Genomic DNA, 21,962 nt, shown 5'->3' on the forward strand with positions numbered 1-21,962 from the left:
GTTATTTTTTTAACCAATGAGTTCATGTGAGTTTTCCATTCGTTTGTGATTCATATAAATATTTTTATATATAAAATATTTTTTTTGAATATTTTAAAATATTTTATAGAGCTTGGCATAATATTTTTTTTAAAGATTAAAAGTTTTTTTTTAATTATTATTCTTTATTAATTTACATTACTTTTCCAAATCTATAAATCACACTTTTAAAATCTAATTTATTCAGGTTTTACAAGACTGGGGGAATCCTGGTTCTTCAAAGAAAAAAAGGTGTTGTAATTAAAATAATAATTTTAATGTCCCTTTAATGCCCCACTGTTTTAGCTCATTTTATTGCGAGCTTCTTTTTATTTTCTGCTGTAAATAAAAAGATTTTCCATGGCTGTTCAAATATTTCACATTTATTTCACACACTTGGTCACAATCGATACAATCGCTAGAGGGCGTGATTTCACCGCTGAGGGGGACCACATGTTTTTGAAACAGCTAAGTATTATCAATAGAATTATTTTATGTTTCTAGAACTAGTCTCTCCGGCTGCTAATTTATTGCAGGTTTAAATGTAAATGGCAGGACGTTCTCGTTTCCGCATGTTCGCAGAGCCCTTGAGCAGATATGTGCTTGCAGCATCAAAGCAGAACTAGTGTGTGCTGACAGAGGAAGGCAGTGGCGGATGGGGTCGGAGTCTGACTGACAGATATCAGTAGACTGCTGTCGCACGGAGGTTTCCGGAGTCTGTCATTCCGTCGCGCAATGAAGGATCAAAACTACTCCGAAGAAGTTACAAAAATACTGGAGGAGGCCCCCTCCGCTCGCAAAGCACTTTTAGACAACTACGACAATTTATACAAAGTAGCGGAGTACTGCGAGAGCAACTACCAGGTAAGACGCTCGCACGCTCGAGCAGCTTCACATCCCACACAGATTCAATCTGACGCCGGTAGAGAAACGATGAGACGTGTCATTTACAAAGCCACACTTTAATTATTTAACAGCATACTTGAGTGATACGTGTGTGCATTGGACACAGAATGCGTTTTTGCATATCCACTGCACTGCTTTTCTATTCTTTTTTCCATGTAAACGCGCTAGACAGATGTGTTGGCCCGTTGCGCTCGCGTTTATCGCAGCGTCTCTCGCAAAAACGAGAGAACCTTGCGTTTTACCCCATTCCTCTGCCAAAACGCGTTATGTGTGAATGGCACGTCTAACACGTCTATGCAAAAATCAGTTTTTACTGTCAGTATGTAAACAGTAGCCTGCTCAGATGTGTTATTGAATGTAAAATGATACACAGATTGGTGTATCTATTTTCCTCAGGAGTTTTTAGAGTCCCTCAGTAGCCTACACTCTTATTTGTACTACTTTGTAAAACTACAGATTAAAACTTTTACAGTTTGAGCTCCTGCTCACACTCATGTTGCTATTTATTAGACTGGTGTTCAGTATAAACGTGCTGCTGTACAGCATTCAGGAAGAAAGACATACAAGTGAGAAGATGAAGCAACACTGTCTTCCTTAGAGTAGAGACAGCAACTGACTCGAACCTTGTGTGAGGTCAAGGTTTTTTCACATACAATTTGCTCCCCACAAAGACAGCAAAACGACAGAAATTGCTTAGTAAATATATTAAATTATGAAAATGTAACAATGCTAAAAATTTTGAGTTGAGGAGTTGGCTTTAGCCAGTTAATACCAGTAGCACAGTATAAAACAATAGAAGTAAATGGTAAGAAGAACAGAAAATGAAAATGACTATGTACTTGTGTACACACAAAAAAATAGTTCCCTTTTCTTTAATTGCTGCAGGATGTTAAGGTCATGTATTACATGCAACACAATGACAGCTATTAATGTACATTAAGATGAAGTTGGTTGAAACATGATTTCATACGTCATCTGTTTAACAGTTTAATTAAAGGATGTTTCTAATTCAGCAGGCTGGAAATGACACCACCAAAGCCCTGGAGGAGACCAAGGACTTCGCTACTCAGTCCTTGGCTAGTGTGGCCTATCAGATCAGCTCTATGGCCACCAATGTGCTCAAACTTCTGGATGCACAGACCCTGCAGCTCCGCAAGATAGAGTCCTCTATCAACCAGATCGGACAGGTATCAGGCCCATTCCTCTTTGTCTTTTAGGGAGACTGGAATATGCATTCAGATGATACAGTCATTTTTATTAGTGTAAAGTTAGTTAGTTCAGTACAATCACGCTGACTCTGACACTTTGCCGGCTACACAATGTCGTCTTTCATTGAAAAATGGAAGTTGTCCTTCAGATACACTGAGTTTAGCTGTTTTTTCATGTGTTGGTTCCTTGTTTCCCTTAGTAATTGAATACTGGTACAATTCATTTACATTTTTACCATACGTCACCACCAGATGTTTACCACATTGACAGCTGGCTTTATAAAAATAAAAGTTGACTTCAAAATTTAAATGTATTCCACCATAGCCCATAAAGTAAATAATAAATTGTTAAATATAATAAAAATATAGATAAATTAAACACAAATATTTTTTTGGCAAATACTTGGTTTCTGAAAATTTAACCAAAAAAACAAACAAAAAAACTGTGTTGTAGGTAGCCTATGATAACACTTAAAAACTATATTTGCAGCATTTATATGAATTTCTTCACATTTTCCATTTTAATTCTATTTTTTAATTTTAGTTTCAAAATACAATTCTGCATCCTAGGAATATAAGACTATAAGATATATAAGAGAATGTGATAAGACTTCTAAATGATTACGATGACCATCAGTTTTGTGATACATTTTAAGTGAGCATGAATCTGTGAAGGGTTTCAAAAAAGACTCAATTATTCCTGCTTGCTAAAAACTTGTAAGAACATTTAAGTAAAAAAAATAATAAAATTCCTTGACTGAAAAATTTATCCTGGTCTCTTGGTAAAAGCTTTCCTGCTGTCAAGTGGTTAAGGACAGAATACTGTTGTAGAAATGTCCCAAAGCTCAGTGTAGGTAGTCACTGTTTGGGGCCCCTGTCACCCGGGTGATAATACTTTGTGCCACCACGGCCCCCTCCTTCCCCCTCGATTCCCTTGGCTCCTCTCACTGCGGCTGGGACTCCAGCACAGCATTCCAGTGCGCTCCGTGCCCAGCCTGCCTAACCAGGTCACCTGAGGCAGGGCTAAAGTGGGGGTAAGCCAGATCCCAGACTTGGAATGAAAGGGCCACTGTTCTCTCGCTCAGAAACAAAGTTTGAACCCTGATTGATGTTCTCCATTGTCTGCCCTGTGCCCAGGAAGAGCTGTAACAAGCAGGCCTGGAATAATGGCGGTCCTTTTCACCCTGTTTCAGGGCTCACAGAGGAACGCCAGATTGGTGTTTCAGGAAGTATCTAATGTCTTAGCGAGGCAGAACAACATCAGTTCCTCCTACATGACAAACTAAACTTTTACAGAGGGAGTTGAGTAGACCGGAACAGCATAATTGGCTATGAGCCTTATTTTGTGGTGGGTGTAAATACTAGACTATGCTCAAGGTCACGTAAAAGCATGCTCTCTTGTATTTAAAAAGCATCTTTTTAATATTACACTCCAGTAGACAGTGTTTTTTGGTATTATTTATATACTATTATAGTATTTATTAATATTTTGAATAAGCATTTATTTTTAACTATTTATTAAATGAACTATTTGTTTTATGTTTTAAAACTCAACTCAAAATTTTAAGGTTTTCATCTAATATTTCTATTTTATTTTTAGTTAATCTTTATTTCAATTAACAACAATATTTGTAATGATTTTTATTTTTAGTTAACAGCATGTGTACCATTGTTGAATTGTGAATACATTGTAATACATGGTTAGTAAAATAAATGTAAAAATATTCAATTTAATATTAGTTAATAAATTAATAATCATGAATGTGAATACATAGCATTTTAAATATTTTATGTGTTATCTGCAACAATAATTTATCAGTCATTATTAATACATTTGCCTGGAACGTCTGCTGTGTTTGCTGAAATATAATTGTACACCTTTCCTCAACAGATCCATAGTATAATAAAAAATATATATTTTACTGCAGAATGCTACAAAGCTCAGAATCAGGTTTTCCAGAGAACCATTTAATGGGTGATGACAGTGTGGCATGTAGATCGGGAATATTTATTCATTTTTCAAAAAATTGTTTTAGAGATTTCCAGGAGTAATTCTTCCCCCAATATCTGTACTTGTATACAGACAGTGGACATGCACAGGGAGAAGGTGGCCCGGAGAGAGATCGGCGCTTTCACGGTTGCCAAGAGGGTTCCACGCAATCATAAGGTTGTCCCCCCAGCAAAAAATAAAGAAGCCAAGATCAAGTACTCCCGCACACCCATCTCTTTCTCTAGCCTGGACTCAGTCGGCCATGGCGTGAAGGTGAGCACACATATAATTTCATGAAGTGGGTACATAGCATAGTTTGCCCTTCAAATTTTGCTGCCAAAGGTATGGAGCATTGGGGTGCTAGAATGCTACACAGAGCTATATCAGATTTATTTGCCATTGTTTCCACAGAAATTGCATGCTTGTTGCTTGCTGTACTGATTTTAACACCTTAAAGGTGCCATAGAATGCATTGATACAATATTTTAAATTGTTCTCTGATATCTACATATAAGGTATTTAGCTTAGGTAAGGGCAAAAATTCTCCAGAAACGGTTTTACATGTGCATTTACATCCCTAGAATTTCTCTCTAGAATGAAATGGTCTGTTATTGGCTTATTTGGAAGGGTCATAAATAATAATGTTGAGCTCTGCTCTGATTGGCCGTTTCACAGTGCAGCTCATTCAGTAGCTCACAGCAGGAAGGGAACACAGGGAGGAAAATATATATTTAAATTAGGGATGCAACGATACCATTTTTTCAGAACCGATCCGATCCCGAAAATTCTGAGTATCTGCCTATACTGATCCAATCCATTACCCGCGCAGTTTTTTTTTTTAAATCAATGTAGTATTTCTATACTTCTCTTTGTTGACCTGATCGTCACTGTTTTGTGTGTTAAACACAATCTACTACATATAGACAACTTAATTTTAATGAAAAATAACAAATGAAAAAATATATAGTCTTAATCTATGTCAAAAATACTATTATAAACTAGGTTAGTGAATAATTCAGCAGCAAAAGATACTCTAGAAAAACCACGGGTGCACAATAATTTTATAAAATCTAGTGAAAGTTCAAAGTACAAAGGGAAGAGATATTGATGCGTAGTGTATTAAATCTGTGCGTTAGTTTATTGAGCCTTTTCATTTAACAGTTTTAAACCTCAGTTACTGTGCGTTCTTGAAGAGAGTTTCATCGTTTTGACTGTAGTAACCGAACGCAACACGCAGTTTGAATGCTGAATGGAGGATGACAGACAGCTTCAGCAGCTGAGAGAAGAGTTTATGTGAACTTGAATTTAATGACTTAAATATTAATCTGCACCTCACATTAAACTATGGAACAGCTTCAGAATCAGAACACTTGAAATATATTGCACAAAAACTTTATGGTGCTTTATAATGTTTTTTGTGCCTTTCGTGGGGCTCAACAATAACCCAGAATAGTATACGCACAATATCAGATTTGGATCGGTCTCAGAAAATGCCAGTATCGGAGCCGATACCAAGTATCAGATCGATGCACCCCTAATTTAAATACTCTCTCACGCAGTTATATCGTTGGGTAATTATACTGTATATAAAATGCGGGCATCAGGATGCTGCTATTAATATGCGGGGCACTGAAACTGCTTTCAAATGCACAATCGCATTTTACTTTCACCTTCGCTTTCGAGATTTGCGATCGCACAAACTCTGTTTATACTATGGAGCGGCAGTACTTACCACACATTTTACAAGATCAGATGCTTGTCAGTGGTGCTCAGGATCTGTAAATCATTCACCATCATCCTCAGTCATCTCTACTTACTCTGTTTATGTGGTAAGTGAAATCTTATGTACTGCAATGTAACAGGCTACTGCTAGGAAGAAGCTAACCATGTCCCTTTAGTGGCTTGCGTTATTTTATTAGAACACGACATTATTGAATACAGACACCAACCCATCCCTGCAGTTCACATCCCGGAACATAACATTTATTTCCATGATCTGCCATTTTCGCTGTTGTCCTCACTTGTTTCTTCACAATACCTGCAGAACTTCTGATGGTTCGGCTGGCCTAGAACATGGGCTTGTAGACGTTATGCAAATGATGGGGGTGTAACTATAAGTGATCCCGACTGTTACGTTACAGTCGGTGTTATGTTCTGACTCGCCTATTTTTCAGTGGTCTTTTTTATTCACGAGATTTACATAAGAAGGAGGAAACAATGGTGTTTGAGGATCACGGTACTATGGCACCTTTAAATATGCAAATAAGAATGTTATGCCAGGGTTTACAGTTGTACAGTGTGAAATCTCAAAACCTGAGTACCCAGGATTATTTAGTTGCTTAGGGTAAAGTACAAACAAAATGGAATAATATACGTGAAGATCACCCAATGTTTACTATGACTCTGGATTAACAAATAACATTTAGAAATTTTAAGATACATTTTAGCTGTTTCATCATGTAACGTTTAATTTCTTCCCATCACAAAAAGGCAAAATAGTCAAAGTACCATTCGATGTTAGTTTAGCTTTTGTTAGTTTTGTCACACTTGACCACATCCTGTTATACAGCAGTTAGTCTGACATCAATTAACAGTACACACACACTCAGAGCAACGGCACATTCAGATCACTCTTCTTTCCTACCCCCTCAAACACACACACACACACACACACACACAGTTGGCTGGCTACCAGCCACTAAGCAGCGTGGGAAAAGCAGCTAGTCATTAATTGGTGTTACCCATGCTAAGCTAGCTCATTGATACCCCGCTAGGTCCGTATAGCAGTGAGCAGACAAACAAACAAAGCTTCAAGAATTTCACAGGAATGCACTTGTCAGGCTTGTAGATACATCGGCACAAAGCCACAGAAGACTGTTGAAGCACACATTTATGTTCAGTCTATCACGTAGCACACACACACACACACACACACCCACCAAGACTTAACACATTGCATGCACGTAAACACAAACACATATTTTTACATGTTGATATACTTGTAGAAGGTAGTGTTATTGTTTTAATCATAAATTGATCCTCTACACTAAGTTAGTGCAAGATTTTTACACTCTTCAGCAAGATCATGCATTAAATTAATCAAAAAGACAGACTTTTACAGTGCTACAAAACTTTTTTCTATTTAAACTAAATGCGGCTTTTTAAATGTTCTGTTATATGAAGCAGCACATCTTCGTTGTGGATCATGTGACACTGAAGACTGGAGTAAAGGCTGCTGAAAATTTAGCTTTGCCATCACAGGAATAAATTACATTTAAAAAAATATTAAAATGAAAAAAGTTATTTTAAATTTTAATAATATTTAACAATATTACTGTTTTTACTGTATTTTGACCAAATAAATGCAGCTTTGATAAGCATGAAAGACTTCTTGCAGAAACTTTAGAGAAAAAAATGGCAATATAAATATATATTTATTCACTTCATGTTTGACTGTAAAGCTGAAGTGTGTGATTTCATTAAAAAGAAATACAAAAATAATGATGAAAATGTTTTCAAGCAGGTTTCCCTGAACACTAGTCAGTCAAACAGACTCAACTCTATGGGTTGAGCCAGTGTTGCTGTGTAGATTCGCTCAAACAAACAGCAATGTATTGATAGCATCACTGAGCCACAGTGTTTACACTTTTTGGGGTTAGCCAGTAAATATAGTTTATATTCCTGGAGTAATTTGGTTTCAATATATTCTGCATTCTCAGGAAAACACAGTAAACATGTGAGGTTGGCTAATGCTAATAGAAAGAGTCAGGGTGGTCAGTCTTTAGTTTGTCTGTGGATTGTTTTTGTTTGGATATTATCATTTAGTTCCATTCAAAAATGCCTAATCTGCAGATTTGTTTTTTTTTCAGGATTCTGGTCAGCCGCAGCTAAAAACAGCTACCATGACGCGGAGCGGCAGCACACTGAGGTACGTACAGTTCTGTTCACACAGGACGAGTGTTATTTTAGTATTATTATAGTATATACTGTAATAGTGTTCATTAATATTTTAAATTACCATTTATTTTTACATTTTCCATTTTTATTTTTAATTTCAGTTGTAGTAATTTTCCTAGGTGCATTTGTCATATTTACTTCTTAAAAATATTTTCATTTAGCTTTCACTTATTTTTACTTCAGTATTAGTCATTTTAATACTTATTTTGAGATAGTTGCGAAGGCAACATTTCTCATATTCTAATATTTTTTATTTTATTTCAGATAATGAAAATGATTCTTAATAGTTTTAGTCAACAATAAAACAACATTTCTGTTTTAATATGTGCTATATATACGGGGTCTGAATATTTTTTCAGCATTTTGCGCCATGAGTGCTGTGATGCTGTTTACGTTTAAAAACATATCTCCAGACATTTGCACATTTTCATTGTTATGAAGTATCCACCTGTTTTTGATCACAAGTATGCATCCTGTGTTTATTCATCACCTGCCACCCACATGACCACAGCCACCCTATGAGTAACTACAACGGTAGTCATCACGTGTCTTTTTATTCTGGATTAGATCCTCCACCAAAAATGTGTCTGTTGTTCATAACAAAACAAAAAAAAGACATCTGATTTATTGCTTCTACTAACCTCACATGTCTCAGGCTTCTGTTCCTCTTCCTTCTCAGTTAGAGGGCCTTTCTCCAGGAAGTGATTTTAGTTTTGTTTTACCCACTTCCCCTCTTTGCACTGCCTGAAAGCAACACGGTTTGCATTGTGGTAACTTTAGTTTCTCAGAATGAGCACTTGAGTCACACACTTGTCTTTTTAAGAGCAGTGTCCTAAGTGGCTTTCTGTATAAAATACAGAAGTACATGCCTAATATTAACTGTCTGACAGCTCAATATGTGTGTTTGTGTGTTAATTAAGTCGAGGCAGCCGTCCACCTCCTGAGCCTGTCCAGTGTCCCGTGGCGCCCGCTCTCTCTCATGGAGCGTCCCTCACCTCACTCAATGACAAGTCTATTGCGTAAGAGCACATAAAGCATTGTATAATTTCTGATTATAATTCTAACATCAGATTTATATCATTTATCATCATAACTGGATGTTTTCCATCGCTGCAGTTCAAGTTTTGGTAAAGCGGTGCCGCCTCCTGTAGTGCCCAGCTGGCCCACCAGCCCTGAGGTTGACATCATCAACACGCTGCTGGGTGAAGGGCCTCCTCCACCACCCCCACTGATGGAGGCAGAGGGCGAACAGGTTCATGGGCTGGAGACCGATCCACCCCCACCACCACCACCACCACCTCCTCCCCTCGACTGTAGCAACATCCCCCCGCCCCCTCCCATGCCCACCTCAGTGAATACACCTGACCCCAGCAGCCTCATGACCATACCACCTCCTCCACCAGCTCCACCTCTCGAAACAGGTTAGTCTGTGCTGCTTGACAGATTTCAGCATCATCCTATAACACGACAGGTCATTCAAAGGAGGTTAGGAGGTTACACCATATGACAACTAGATATGACGTGTGATAAAGGTGAGAGAATTTTTTGTCCTAACCAGCTGCTCAACTACTGTGAGTTTTTTTTTCTCATCAAGGCTGGATTTATGTTGCATTTATTTGGTCAGAAAGAATGTAAAAACATGTTTTGTATTTTAATGCATTTTTAACTGTAATTTATTCCTGTGATGGTAAAGCTGAATTTTCAGCATCATTACTGTTTTCAGTGTCACATGATCCTTCAGAAATCATTCTCATATGCTAATTTGCTGCTCAAGTTGAAAACAGTAGTGCTGCTTAATATTTTTGTAGAAACCATGATACATTTTTTCCAGGATTCCTTGATCAATATAAAAAGAGAAGCATTTATTTGATATAGAAATCTTTTGTAACATTATAAGGCTCTTTACTGTCACTTCTGATCAATTTAATGCATCCTTGCTGAATAAAAGTATTTCTTTAAATAATATATATTACTGACCCCAAACTTTTAAATAGTAGTGTAAAACATTAATTATTATCTGAGAGGATGTGACTGTCATATTGCAGAGCTGTTTCATGTTAAGCGTGGACAGACTGGTTAAGACTTATGTCTGAAATTGTGTACTGTTAGAGTTATGTACTACATTTAATATAGAACTTACACTTAAAAAGTTATAATGTATACGACTAAAAACAAGAAAAAATGATAAACTATCCACAAAAAAAATTATAATAAAATAAAAATAAGCATGTTCTGAAAATATAAATGTGTTGTAAGAATTCAATCCAGTCAGTAAGCATATTTGTACTCTGTTGTGAAGTCAGAGAAAAAGAATCCAAGGACTGTAGTTAAAAATAGAAAATTCTATAGTGTAGTAAAATTGAATGGAGAATTTTTGTGTCTAGTGGCCGAGGAGAATGGCTTTCCTCTACCAGAAGCTCCCATTGACATGCCTCCTCCACCAGCCCCTGATGGCCTTGATCTTCCAACCCCACCGCCTCTGCCGTGTGACGAGAACTTTGAAGGTACCAAAGTGGCAAATCAAAAGCACATGTTTGTCTAAAGGTTGTATTTTGTTTTGTATGATGCATTCTATCTTTCTCCAGAATGCTCAGCTTGTATGATTACATGTTTGCTTTGTCTTACGGGCAGCTTATCTTTGCTTTTTATCTTTGGGTTGCTTTTATTTATTTCTGTGAGCTGTTATACTCTATGCTCTCATTTTCACATTTGTCTCTCTCTCTCTTCTCACTCAGCTCCGCGCTCTCGCCGCTCACGGATGCGACGTCATCCTCCTAGCTCTCGCTCGCTGTCTCTCAGGGTCCGCATGGGCCCCAGCGCTCGCTCGCTGTACACACGCTCGCTTTTTCTACCTTCTGCTCAGTCACGTAAGGCCCCACTCCTTCCTGAGACCCGATTCATTAAAGCCACCCCTCAGATTTCAGTGATAGTTTCTCATTTTGTTACCAAATATATTGACACCACATACCAAAAATAGATTCTTATTTAGCCATGCATTTGTTCCCTTGATAAACTCCTGTCAGTCATGATACCCCCACCCCCTCCATACCCACCTCCTCTGGCGCCGCCGGTTTCATTCAGCCCATTGTGCAGGATCCCTGCCCGCCTGGAGCACCTGGGTAAGTGAGGCCTCTCTCTGCGTTGCTGTCTGTCGCTCTTCTCTTCCTTTATATTTGCCACTTCCCCAGTCTGCTCTTCAGCAAGCCAAAACAGCACATGATGTAAGCTCACATCACACCACCCTGCACTCAACAGGACACTCAATCTACATCCTCAGCCAAGTTAGATCTCTCTGTTAAAAACTCAATGAGTTGAGTGATTTTAAAGGAATAGTTCAGCCAAACATGAACAGTCTAAAAACTTGTACTCAAACCTGTACTCAACTCAACTTTTAAGACTGGAATGCACTACATGACTTTTAAAATCTGAACAGATTACACTTACACAACATACACTTACTGACTTGAACAATCACAAAGGACTGTTCTAAAATCGGCTTAAAATATCAAACATGTTTGATATCCTTAGTCTAAAGCTAAAAAATCTGTGGCTGCCCTACACATGCACAATTTTCTATTAAATCTGTCAACTCATATCTGCAGACTAGCTCTGACTTTTGGCAATTAGTGTCGACTTATCCTAACTGTAAATCGGGGGAAAAAGTCATTTAGTGTGTTCTAGCCTTTAGCTGCAAAAAGAACAAAGAAGAACCAAATTTATGCATTACAACATTGTTGTTATTAAGTAAAACTATTACCAAAATTGAAAAGCAGGTGCTCAACCAACTGTAGTTAACTTTAAAAAAAAAAATCAAAATTTCAAAGGAAAAAGTGCAATTTCGCCCAGCTTCAAGGACTTCATCAGACATCCGACCTAAACTATTAAATACGGTTTCACATTTTTTTTTTTAAATCTTACCGATGTTCAGTGTGGACAGACTGGTTAGGACTTGAGCTGCATCTGAAATTGTCTGACATAATTTTATTTGATAAAATTAGAGATGCATTGTTGTTAGTTGTATTGTTTGATGGCCAGTGTGGGCGTCCATATGTTTCAGATGGAAAAATCTTCACAATTTAGTTTGATGTGGCTTGTTGAACGGAAATCACCCACTTCTTCTTCAAACACACTTATGATCACAAAGGTGGATTTGCACTTTGTCAGTTTGTTAACTTTGTGTGTCGATGCACATTTAGACCTTGAGATTCCAGCTCCGCCCCCATCACCACCACTAGACAGTTTTGACAACTTTGAAGAGTTGCCCCCTCTACCTCCCCCCATTGATTATGACGTAACTGCACCACCCGACTATTTGGAGAAAGGTAGGCTCATTTATGATGACTCTTCTGGTAAAGAGTTAGCATTGTGAAAATTACGGTTTTGACATCTCATTCTGTAATAACACATCCAGAACATGAGATATTAAAAATATCTTCAGGTACTGATTTTGTCATTGTAATTCTTTTTCCTACCAAGTGGTGGCACTATATAGCTACGACACAGGCAAGCCAGGTGACCTGGTGTTTCAGGAGGGCGATATCGTCTACCTCACCAGCAGGAATGAGGATGGCTGGTGTGAGGGCATTCTCAATGGAGTAAAGGGATATTTTCCTGGCAACTATGTGGAGTCCACCGCTTAACTGGCCATAAGAAGACAGAATGTCAGTGAATGAATTATTGAGACCGAAGGCACCTTGTACTTCTATTTCTGAAGTAAAACAGTGAAATCAGCTGTATGATTTAAACTGTGGAAATGTTCTTATACTATGTTGACCTTTTAAAATGTTTTAAATGTAATTAACATGCTGACTGATTCCAGCAGAGATGAGTTTGTATTTGAAAGTTTACTTTGGTCTTAAATAATGATGATCATAATTGATCTCTCAGGACTTTTAAGTTATAATCGTAATGTACAACATATTAAGAAACTTTTTTTGTACATTTAGTTGTATTTGATAAGTTAAGTTCACAAAGTCGTAGTAAATAGTGGATGTTTAGTGGTTAATTCTGTAAACATATTTTCATGGTTTGTTTGAATAGGCTATTGTGCAAAGTAAATAACGAAGTAATATATAATAATAGATATGTGTAATATATTATAATGCAGTTTCCTAATTAAAAACCTTTATTACTCATGATAAATTACATTTAATTGATAACATTTTCTTGATTCCCTTGCAAATACAATATTTTCCCAAACATGTTATGCTCTATTTAGTGAATTAAATGTTAATGTACAACCAATTCAGTCACAATTTCAATGTTTTATGATACCAAGTTAACATTTACAGTCCATAGAATCAATAAACTGTTGACGTGATGTCTGGGAATGAAGTTGCATTTTTTAATGTCATTTCTAACCATCCACTCTTTACACCTTATTTATAAGATCGTTTGACCTCTTCATTTTACATTTATGCATTTAGCAAACACTTTTATCCAAAGTGATTTACAAAACAGAAAACAAAAGCAGTTTGTCATAATATATTCAAGTAAATTAATAATATACAATGGCAGGTTTATTTGACAGCTAGATTAGGAATTAATTCATGGGGAACTGGCTCATCAGCACTATTCTTAAACTTAAGTGTGTTTCTCTTTATTTCACATAAATGAAAGGGAAAATTCTTGGCAGATATAATATGTATGTGGAGTGACCCAGCTGTTTTGAACGCTGAGGAGGAGCGTTTCGCTGCAGCCCACAAGATCCAGGGGGCGTGGTTGGATCCAGATCAAACTCCTCCCACCTTACATATACCTAAACCTACCCGTCTCCACCCCCTGATCTCTAAACCCACCCATCTCCACCCCTAAACCTACCAATCTCCACCCTACTTGCACTGAGGTACTAGAGCCAGCTTTACCAAAACCAAAACAACACAAACCAGCCTGAACTTTGTAAGGAAGCTTTCACTTTCATCGGGGAGAGGCAATGCAATGATATAGGCAATATAATGCCTGTTTTTTTAATGGTAAGGTAATTGAAGTAAATAAAAGACAAATAATGAAGCACACTGTTGATGGTGCACTCTTATAGAAAAAAAAAAAGGTACTAAAAACTGAGGTGGTACCTTTATGTAAATTTGTTACTAATTTAGTACCTTGAAAGTACATATTACTAATTAGTGTACAAATCAGTACCCAAATCATTTAGTAACTTTTAAAATGCTACTGCCCCAGTGATAACTTGTTGTACCCTTTTTTCTGAGAGCGTTTAATTACTGAAATTAATGAAGTGCTGCGAAAACAAAATGTCTATACAGAAACACCTGTAATATAGGTACTGTGTCTTTAAACACCAGACAGTCACCATAAAAGTGTTCAAACTTCACTATCAGCACTTTAAACCCTCCCACAGATAAGACTCAGTCTCAAATCAGAGTAGTGCATTCAACATCTACTTTATTGCCGTAATCACCTGTGTTCTTTGAGGTAAGACTTCTGTTTGTTTTTCAGAGATGTGCTTGACAACTTGCTGGGTTTAAGAAATGATTTCACTATCTACATAAAAGGTGTATGATGTTCACCTGTCCTAGTAGAATATCACTGACGTGTGACTGGGCTTGTATAAATATATTGATCTGTAGGCTTTTTAATAACGTTAAAGGAATAGTTTTTCGACAGCTTAAACTTTTCTATATTAGCAAGAGTTTCTTTTGTTTTGTGATTCCTTGGTTGGATGGAAAAGACAGGTGAGGTTTAAAACACTGCTGGCAGTAAGTGAACATGGCAACTGTTGTTTTATGGTGTCAGTAGAAGTGTTTCTTGATGGGTGTTGAAGGGGTGCTGCTCTAACAAATAGGCGTTCACAAAACTTTACAGGGCCTGGGACAAGATTTTTAGCCCACTTGGGCCCAACGAGTAAGCCATCCCTTATAGATGACCGTGATGGCCCTTAGCAACAGCCGTGACTTATAGTAAATGACAAATTATGAATGGTAAACCTTGATCTTTACTTAAGAAAATGTATACGTTCTCCAAAGAGTTTTAAAAAATATTTTGCTTTATAACCGTGGTTTGTTATCATTCATCTGTGCTCAATACAGAATTTGGACATTTCCGGTGAGCAAGACACCACACATCACTGTCTTGACTCATTAGGTCACAAAAGTTTATTATGGTGGTTAAATACGGTTAAACGTTCACACATTGAATTTCAAAAGTCTATGAATTGCTAAATTCTTTATTTACTTAACATTTACTCATTAAATGATATACAAGCCTTGTGGAATTTCAGATTTCTAAGAGAAACGAATAAAATGAGGCTTTTTGTATGTTTTTGTACTGTCCAATATAAATTTGCCTCTTAAATGTTTTAGGTATGAAATACTATTATATTTGTATTGTAATTATATTTGATGATTATATCAAGCCCTTGCCTGTCCAGTCCACAGTGAATTCAATATTAAATGTATTATAATGATTATAAACAAATTAAATGTCATCACCGAATATAATTTATTGATTTATTTCCTAACAGAGTTGCTTCTGAATTGTGAATTTCTTCATTGCCATGGAGAGGAGTGATAGTCCTTTATTAGTATTTAAGTATGTATACCTGCTTTCAGTACTCTTTAATAAAACTGAACACACATAAGATCTGTTCTAAAACCATACAAATGTATGTTATTTTGTGTGTGTACACACAATAACGTATACATTTAGGATACTATATATATTGTGTTATATTAACCTCATATTAAATTACAATTTACAATATATTAAAAGCTGATTTAAATTAGATTTTTCTATTGTGCATTAGCTTTTTTTGACATTTGAAGATCATAAAATGTAAAAAAAAATGATGCATCTGAAGTTTATTTCCACATTCCGGAAATCTTCTCTTTCTCTGTAGGATATATGAATGGTTTATGTTCTTTATCATCACTAACAACTCCAAATCACATGAGCACACATGCTGTATCTTAACACAGCTCAATCGTTGTTTTTTCAGGATCTTCATACCTATCATAACCTTTGGTTTTTTGTCAATCTGCTGTGCTGGCTTCTGTAAAATATGCCAGCGGGTTCGTAAGGAGCGCGAGGAGCGTGTGCAGGCTGAGGTTCGAGCCATGGATCAACCGTCTGTCTACGTCATTCCGATCTCTCTGTCTGAAGATGAGCTGCACAGGCCACCGCGCTACAGCACTGTACAGTTCTACGAGCCGCCTCCTGCTTATCACGAGGTAACCCTGCATATTGTGGAATACACGGTAAAACAATTCAGTGGCTTTGTAAATATCACAATAATAGCTTAAAGAAATAGTTCACCCAAAATGAAAAGTCTGTCATCATTTACTCAAGTTGTTTCTTTCTTCCACTGAACACAAAATAAGATATTTTGAAGATTGATTATAGAATTTTTTTCATACTATAAAGTCAGTCAGATATATATATATATATATATATATATATATATATATATATATATATATATAGCGGGTAAAATAAGTATTGAGCGTGTCACCATTTTTCTCAGTAAATATAATTCTAAAGATGCTGTTGACATGAAATTTTCACCAGATGTCGATAACAACCCAAGTAATCCATACAAAGAAAACAAAACAAAACAAATAAATTCTGAAATAAAGCTGTGTGTAATGACACAGGGAAAAGCATTGAGCACATGAAGAAAGGGAGGTGCAAAAAGGCAAGGAAAGTCAATCAGTAATTAGAACACAATCCTGCCCCTTGTCAGTGGAAATTAATATTATAGCTGGTTCAGTCCCAACACCTACAGTACCAGGATGATGAAGATGAAATGAGGGTGGACAAGTCAATAATGCCAAACACAGCCAAGGAAACTCTCAATTGGTTTCAAAGAAAGAAAGTAAAGCTGCTAGATGGCCTGCCAATCACCGGACCTGAATCCAATAGAAAATCTATGGAAAGAACTAAAGATCAGAGTTCATAGAAGAGACCCATGGAACCTTCAACATTTGAAGACTTTGTGTTTGTGTGGAGGAATTTGCAAAAATCACACCTGAGCAATGCATGCGACTAGTTTCTCCTGCAGGAGGTGTCTTGAAGCTGTCATTACCAATGAAGGCTTCTGTACGAAGTATTAAATACATTTCAGTAAGCGTGTTCAATACTTTTTCCCTGGGTCATTCCATTTTATTACACAGAACATTTTTGATTTCAATTTCTGAACTTATTTGTTTTGTTTTCTTTGTATGTATGGATTACTTGGGTTGTTACCAACGTCTGGTGAATATTTCATGTCAACAGCATCTTTAGAATTATATTTACTGAGAAAAATAGTGACGTGTTCAGTACTTTATTTTAACCGCTGTATTTATATACTCTGCCGCTCGAAAGTTTGGGATCAGTAAGATTTTTTATGTTTTTTAAGTCTCTTCTGCTCATCAACGCTGTATTTATTCAATCAAAAATACAGAAAGAAAAAAAAAAAACAGTAATATTGTGAAATCTTATTGCAATTTCTAATGTTGGTTTCCTATTTTAAATATACTTTAAAATAGAATTTATTTCTGTGATACAGCACTGAATTTTCAGCATCATTACTCCAGTCTTCAGTGTCACACGATCCTTCAGAAATCATTCTAATATGATTTATTATGAGTGTTGAAACTGTTGTGTTGCTTCATATTGTTTTTTGGAACATGTGATACTTTTTTCTTTGATTCTTTGATGAATACAAAGTTAAAAAGAGCAGCATTTGTTCAAAATAGAAATCTTTTCTAACAACATGTCTTTACTATGACTTTTTATTCATTTAACACATTCCTCCTGAATAAAAGTATTAAATGTACTGACCCCAAACTTTTGAATAGCATTGTATATTGTATCACAAAAATAATTTTTTTAATAGATGCCGTTATTTTAAACTTTTTATTCATCAGAGAATCCTTAAAAAAAAATATCACAGGTCCCAAAAAAAAAAAAAAAATGAAGCATCGCAACGGTTTCCAACATTGATTATAAATGAGCATATTAGAATGATTTCTGAAGGATCATGTGACACTGAAAACTGGAGTAATGATGCTGAAAACTCAGCTTTGATCACAGAAATAAATAATATTTTCAAGTATATAAAAATAAAAAAACTTTATTTTAAATTGCTATAATATTTCACAAAATAACAGGGTTTTTTTTCTGTATTTTTGATCAAATAGATAAAGCCTTGATGAGCAGAAGAAACTTCTTTAAAAAACATGAAAAAATCCCAAACTCTTGAGCGGCTATATATATATATATATATAGTTTTATTTGTCTTGGTACCAAAAGTAGTTATTCTTATCTACTTAATTTTATTTATTCAATTTTAATTTATTCAATTCATAAGGTATATGGATTCATTGATTTCACAGCTTTAAAGTGTACTCAGTCTTTTAAAATGTATAATGTTTCACCAAAAAAAAAAAAAACATCAAGCACATCAGTATATTAAGTTTAAGTTGTCAACACCATCATTTAAAATATCTTGTCCTGAAATGTTTAAATGAGCTCTTTGTCCTCTCTGGTAATGATGATTAATTCCTGCTTTTGCAGTTGAATCTGAAGCCCGAGGCTTGTCCGGTGGAACCCCCTCCTGCGTATTCAGAATCCATCTCTCCTTCACCCTCACATTCATGATCATAAGTGCATCTCAAGCACTTGGACTGGTTAAAGGAAAAATAAGAGGCAATGTCATATTCTCATGACTTTTCCAAGGACTACTACTCATGCTACATTTGCAAAGGTTTAAATGGTGAGAAAGAAAATGTCACAGTTATAATAATCTGTGAAACTGTTGGGATTTTGAACATGTCCAACAGAGCCACAAAAAAAGACTGTTTTGCACAATGAGCAGCAGAACTTGGATGAAGGTTTAAAAGTATATATATATATATATGTTTTGTTTTGTGAATATTTATCAGTTTTATATAATAAATAAAGCTATAGCTAAACCTTTTTTGTTAACTTTTTTTGTTGAAATGTGTTCATTTATAATAAATGTTTTAAATGGTTGACCTGCTGAAACTGTATGATTAAAATGATGTTGTATAAACACTGGCTCTTAATAATATCCTCAATATATACCTGAGAATATGTTATAAGACACGTGTAGTATAAGCTATCTATCTTACTGTCACTCTTCATAGTCAACATGCCTCCTGAGCTGCACCCTCAGGAACCAAAGTCCAGCGCTGTTACAACAGAGGAGGTGAAGCTCCGCCTCCAGCATTACCACTGCCACTGTCCTCACGGTCCTTCACAGACATAAGCCAATGCATTTATTATAACTCATGTTAAACCAACACCTTTGGAGAATTCACAGCTTTGGTTATTTATGAAGGTGCATTGACTGTTAAATACACACATAGTCACATAAGTGCAATTTTGTTAGTAAACAGAATATGTAAAACCAAAAAATAAACATACATACAAGTAAAATGCAACATAAAAGCATAGTTTCTATCTACCTCTTCAAACACTTCAATGTCAGCAAAGGTTATATAATTGCATACAGTCATATTGTTAAGTGTGTCTCTCTTTGTCTGTCCATTTATTGATTTATTATTCATTTAATATTAAACATTTGTTTCATTGATTTAATTCATTGATTTCTTATTAAACATCTACCACCAAATTAAATAATGCCAATTCATTATTTACATGGGCTACTTATAATTTAGAAATAATATCTTATGGCTTTAGAAAATACAGGATGATGATAATCAAAACTGCATCATTTCAGAACATTTCAGTTTGTAGCATATTTTATATTATCTGCAAGTTGTAGATTAGAAAACATGATTAAATAATCCATCTTTACTATCATCCTCATTTCTCATGCCAAATAATCCATGGAAGTGTAAAACTTTTTACTGTGTCTGTGTTGTAAATGTTATGGAATTAAGGTTGCAATGGAATGTCTACCGGTACAAAGGTCTACATTAGTACTGTACCTGTGCATCACGTCTTGCGTAGACTATTGTCCTTGTACATCACGTCTTAAGTCAGTGGGAAAAAAAACATAAAACACACCCATGTCATCATATCATCACATGACTAAAATATTCTCAGAAATGACACCAATGATCTGCTACCATCCACTATATGACCAATAAAAACATAAAAAGATAGCCATTTCCTGTTTACTTGTAGTTTACTGGATAAACTACGTTTTAGATGAAAATTGAATAAAGTATTGAATATACAAATGGAAGACTGTGGGTCCAGTGAGGTAACTTTATTCATGGCCTCAGGCCTCTCATTGTTTTCTCAGAGCTACTGGGTCAAATAAAAGTAAACGGCTGAACATATCTGAAGTACAAGGTCAACTTGACCTGCTGCAGAGAATGACTTGCTTTCAGGCTATAAGTTATCTTCTCTCAATGAATAGTTTGGCCATTTTAAACGTTTCTGCTTTCATACAGTATCTGCATTTCTACAGGTTATCTAAGAAGTTGCCACTTTACTGGAATACATCCTGTTTTCACCTCCACACATGTGGTGGGAAGATAAATCAGGTTGGTGAGGGGAGTGCAGAAATACACATATATTATAAGTGAGTTCAAGGAAGAAGCTTTTTTTAGTAGACTATACAGGTTAAAGGGTTAGTTCACCCAAAAATGAAAATGCTGTCATCAGTTACTCACTCTCATGCCAAACCTGTATATGGGTCTTTTTCTCTTGAGCACAAAAAAAAAAAAAAAGTATTTTGAAGTATTTTGTTTGATGGTAGCCGCTGACTTCCATAGTATGGGGGGAAGGGGTGGAGAAGGAAACACTAGCAAGTCAGCGCTACTGTCAGTTTGGTTTCCAACATTCTTCAAAATATCTTCTTTTGAGCTCAAAGAAGAAAGAAACACAGCTTTGGAATGACATGAGAGTGATTACATGATGACAGAAGTTCCATTTTTGGATAAACTATCCCTTAACATAGGGCCTGAGAGGATTTGGAGCTAGTTTCATTCTTCTTCTTCTTCTTCTTCTTCTTCTTATTATTATTATTATTATGAAACGCACATAACATGCAAATAGTTAAGGTCATGGTACACTCTCAGAAATAAAGGTACAAAAGTTGTCACTGGGGCTGTACCTTTTCAAAAGGTACATGTTTGTACCTAAAGGGTCAATTTTGGTATCTTAAAGGTACATATTAGTACTTAAAGTGTACATATTTGAACCTAAAAGTGTACCTTTTGAAAAGGCACCGCCCCAGTGACAGCTTTTGTATCTTTATTTCTAAGAGTGAATCTGACTGGCCAAGAAACACCTGTTAATCGTATCACGGTGCATGCGTTCCATAGATTGTTTGACCGAAAACTTGTGTCCGTAGTATTTGTTAATATTTAGTTAGAATTTTATCAAATACAGTCGAGGTTATGCTGTATTATCATGGTTAAAGAAGCTGAGTGCAGCTACAGTATTGAGACGTGGTCTCTCTCGTACCTTATGCTTAAATCAAATGGAAAACCAAGCCATTCCCTCCAAATAAACAAACTTTTAATAAAGATTAATTTATAGTCTCTAAACAATACATTATCAATACCGCAACTCGGTTTGTAGACAGGATCACGATATTTAACAAATGTTGATGTACCTCGATGTTGGTCGGATTTCGGATGAATATCGTCGTGTTGCTCTAGCTGCCACACACAGCCTCTGAAGAGATGTATTTGTGAGACAAACTCTGCCCTCTGCAGGTGAAACCGCTTAAATAATCTGCTCAGAATAAGTACGACGTGACTGTGAACAAGCAAATATGTGAGTTGACCTGAATTTAAAATGATAAATCAGTTCATATCTTTATGTTTCCCTTTCGCAGACAGAAAAACACAATATGTCAACAATATAGTTAATTTCACGTTTACTTTTAAATGTATTTCTGAAATTTCTTATTCAAAAACTTAAAAATTACAGATTTATAT

At 35.9% G+C, this 21,962-nt stretch overlaps 2 protein-coding genes and 1 long non-coding RNA gene across 7 annotated transcripts; 2 read left to right on the forward strand and 1 right to left on the reverse strand.

Annotated features, from left to right (window-relative positions):
- The first annotated feature begins 455 nt into the window (after window positions 1–455).
- abi3a (ABI family, member 3a) lies at window positions 456–13,399 on the forward strand. 3 transcript variants are annotated; one of them, XM_058771968.1, is made up of 11 exons: window positions 456–882; window positions 1,938–2,111; window positions 4,216–4,395; window positions 7,992–8,050; window positions 9,000–9,098; window positions 9,196–9,500; window positions 10,464–10,583; window positions 10,815–10,946; window positions 11,103–11,198; window positions 12,276–12,401; window positions 12,556–13,399. In XM_058771968.1, the coding sequence occupies exons 1-11, from the start codon at window positions 754–756 to the stop codon at window positions 12,717–12,719; spliced, it is 1,584 nt and encodes a 527-aa protein (XP_058627951.1). In that variant the 5' UTR covers window positions 456–753; the 3' UTR covers window positions 12,720–13,399. The 3 variants fall into 3 exon arrangements, with proteins under 3 accessions (XP_058627951.1, XP_058627952.1, XP_058627953.1); XM_058771969.1 differs by having other exon boundaries at window positions 1,941–2,111; XM_058771970.1 differs by lacking the exons at window positions 10,815–10,946; window positions 11,103–11,198.
- Window positions 13,400–14,437: 1,038 nt separating this feature from the next.
- On the forward strand, window positions 14,438–18,729 carry si:dkey-283b1.6 (uncharacterized). Of its 2 annotated transcripts, XM_058770710.1 has the most exons (4): window positions 14,438–14,511; window positions 15,560–15,627; window positions 16,034–16,265; window positions 18,595–18,729. In XM_058770710.1, the coding sequence occupies exons 2-4, from the start codon at window positions 15,593–15,595 to the stop codon at window positions 18,676–18,678; spliced, it is 351 nt and encodes a 116-aa protein (XP_058626693.1). In that variant the 5' UTR covers window positions 14,438–14,511; window positions 15,560–15,592; the 3' UTR covers window positions 18,679–18,729. The 2 variants fall into 2 exon arrangements, with proteins under 2 accessions (XP_058626693.1, XP_058626692.1); XM_058770709.1 differs by lacking the exons at window positions 14,438–14,511; window positions 15,560–15,627 and having other exon boundaries at window positions 15,951–16,265.
- On the reverse strand, window positions 16,137–21,748 carry LOC131537350 (uncharacterized). 2 transcript variants are annotated; one of them, XR_009270258.1, is made up of 4 exons: window positions 21,635–21,748; window positions 19,995–20,039; window positions 19,173–19,295; window positions 16,137–16,271 (listed from the first exon to the last, which is right to left on the reverse strand). It is a non-coding gene; the product is annotated as an uncharacterized LOC131537350 (long non-coding RNA). The 2 variants fall into 2 exon arrangements; XR_009270257.1 differs by lacking the exon at window positions 16,137–16,271 and adding an exon at window positions 18,566–18,704.
- Between the last annotated feature and the right edge of the window lie 214 nt (window positions 21,749–21,962).

This window comes from Onychostoma macrolepis, chromosome 03, assembly GCF_012432095.1.
Source record: "Onychostoma macrolepis isolate SWU-2019 chromosome 03, ASM1243209v1, whole genome shotgun sequence".
NCBI lineage: Eukaryota > Metazoa > Chordata > Actinopteri > Cypriniformes > Cyprinidae > Onychostoma > Onychostoma macrolepis.

What these genes read in the sequence shown, in the direction of transcription:
- abi3a (XM_058771968.1), top strand. Translation starts at nt 754, where the DNA reads ATGAAGGATCAAAACTACTCCGAAGAAGTTACAAAAATACTGGAGGAG. An exon ending in ACTGCGAGAGCAACTACCAG is followed by an intron (nt 883 to 1,937) that starts GTAAGACGCTCG and finishes TTTCTAATTCAG; the next exon opens with CAGGCTGGAAATGACACCAC. An exon ending in ACCCGACTATTTGGAGAAAG is followed by an intron (nt 12,402 to 12,555) that starts GTAGGCTCATTT and finishes TTTCCTACCAAG; the next exon opens with TGGTGGCACTATATAGCTAC.
- si:dkey-283b1.6 (XM_058770709.1), top strand. Translation starts at nt 15,951, where the DNA reads ATGTTCTTTATCATCACTAACAACTCCAAATCACATGAGCACACATGC. An exon ending in CGCCTCCTGCTTATCACGAG is followed by an intron (nt 16,266 to 18,594) that starts GTAACCCTGCAT and finishes CTGCTTTTGCAG; the next exon opens with TTGAATCTGAAGCCCGAGGC.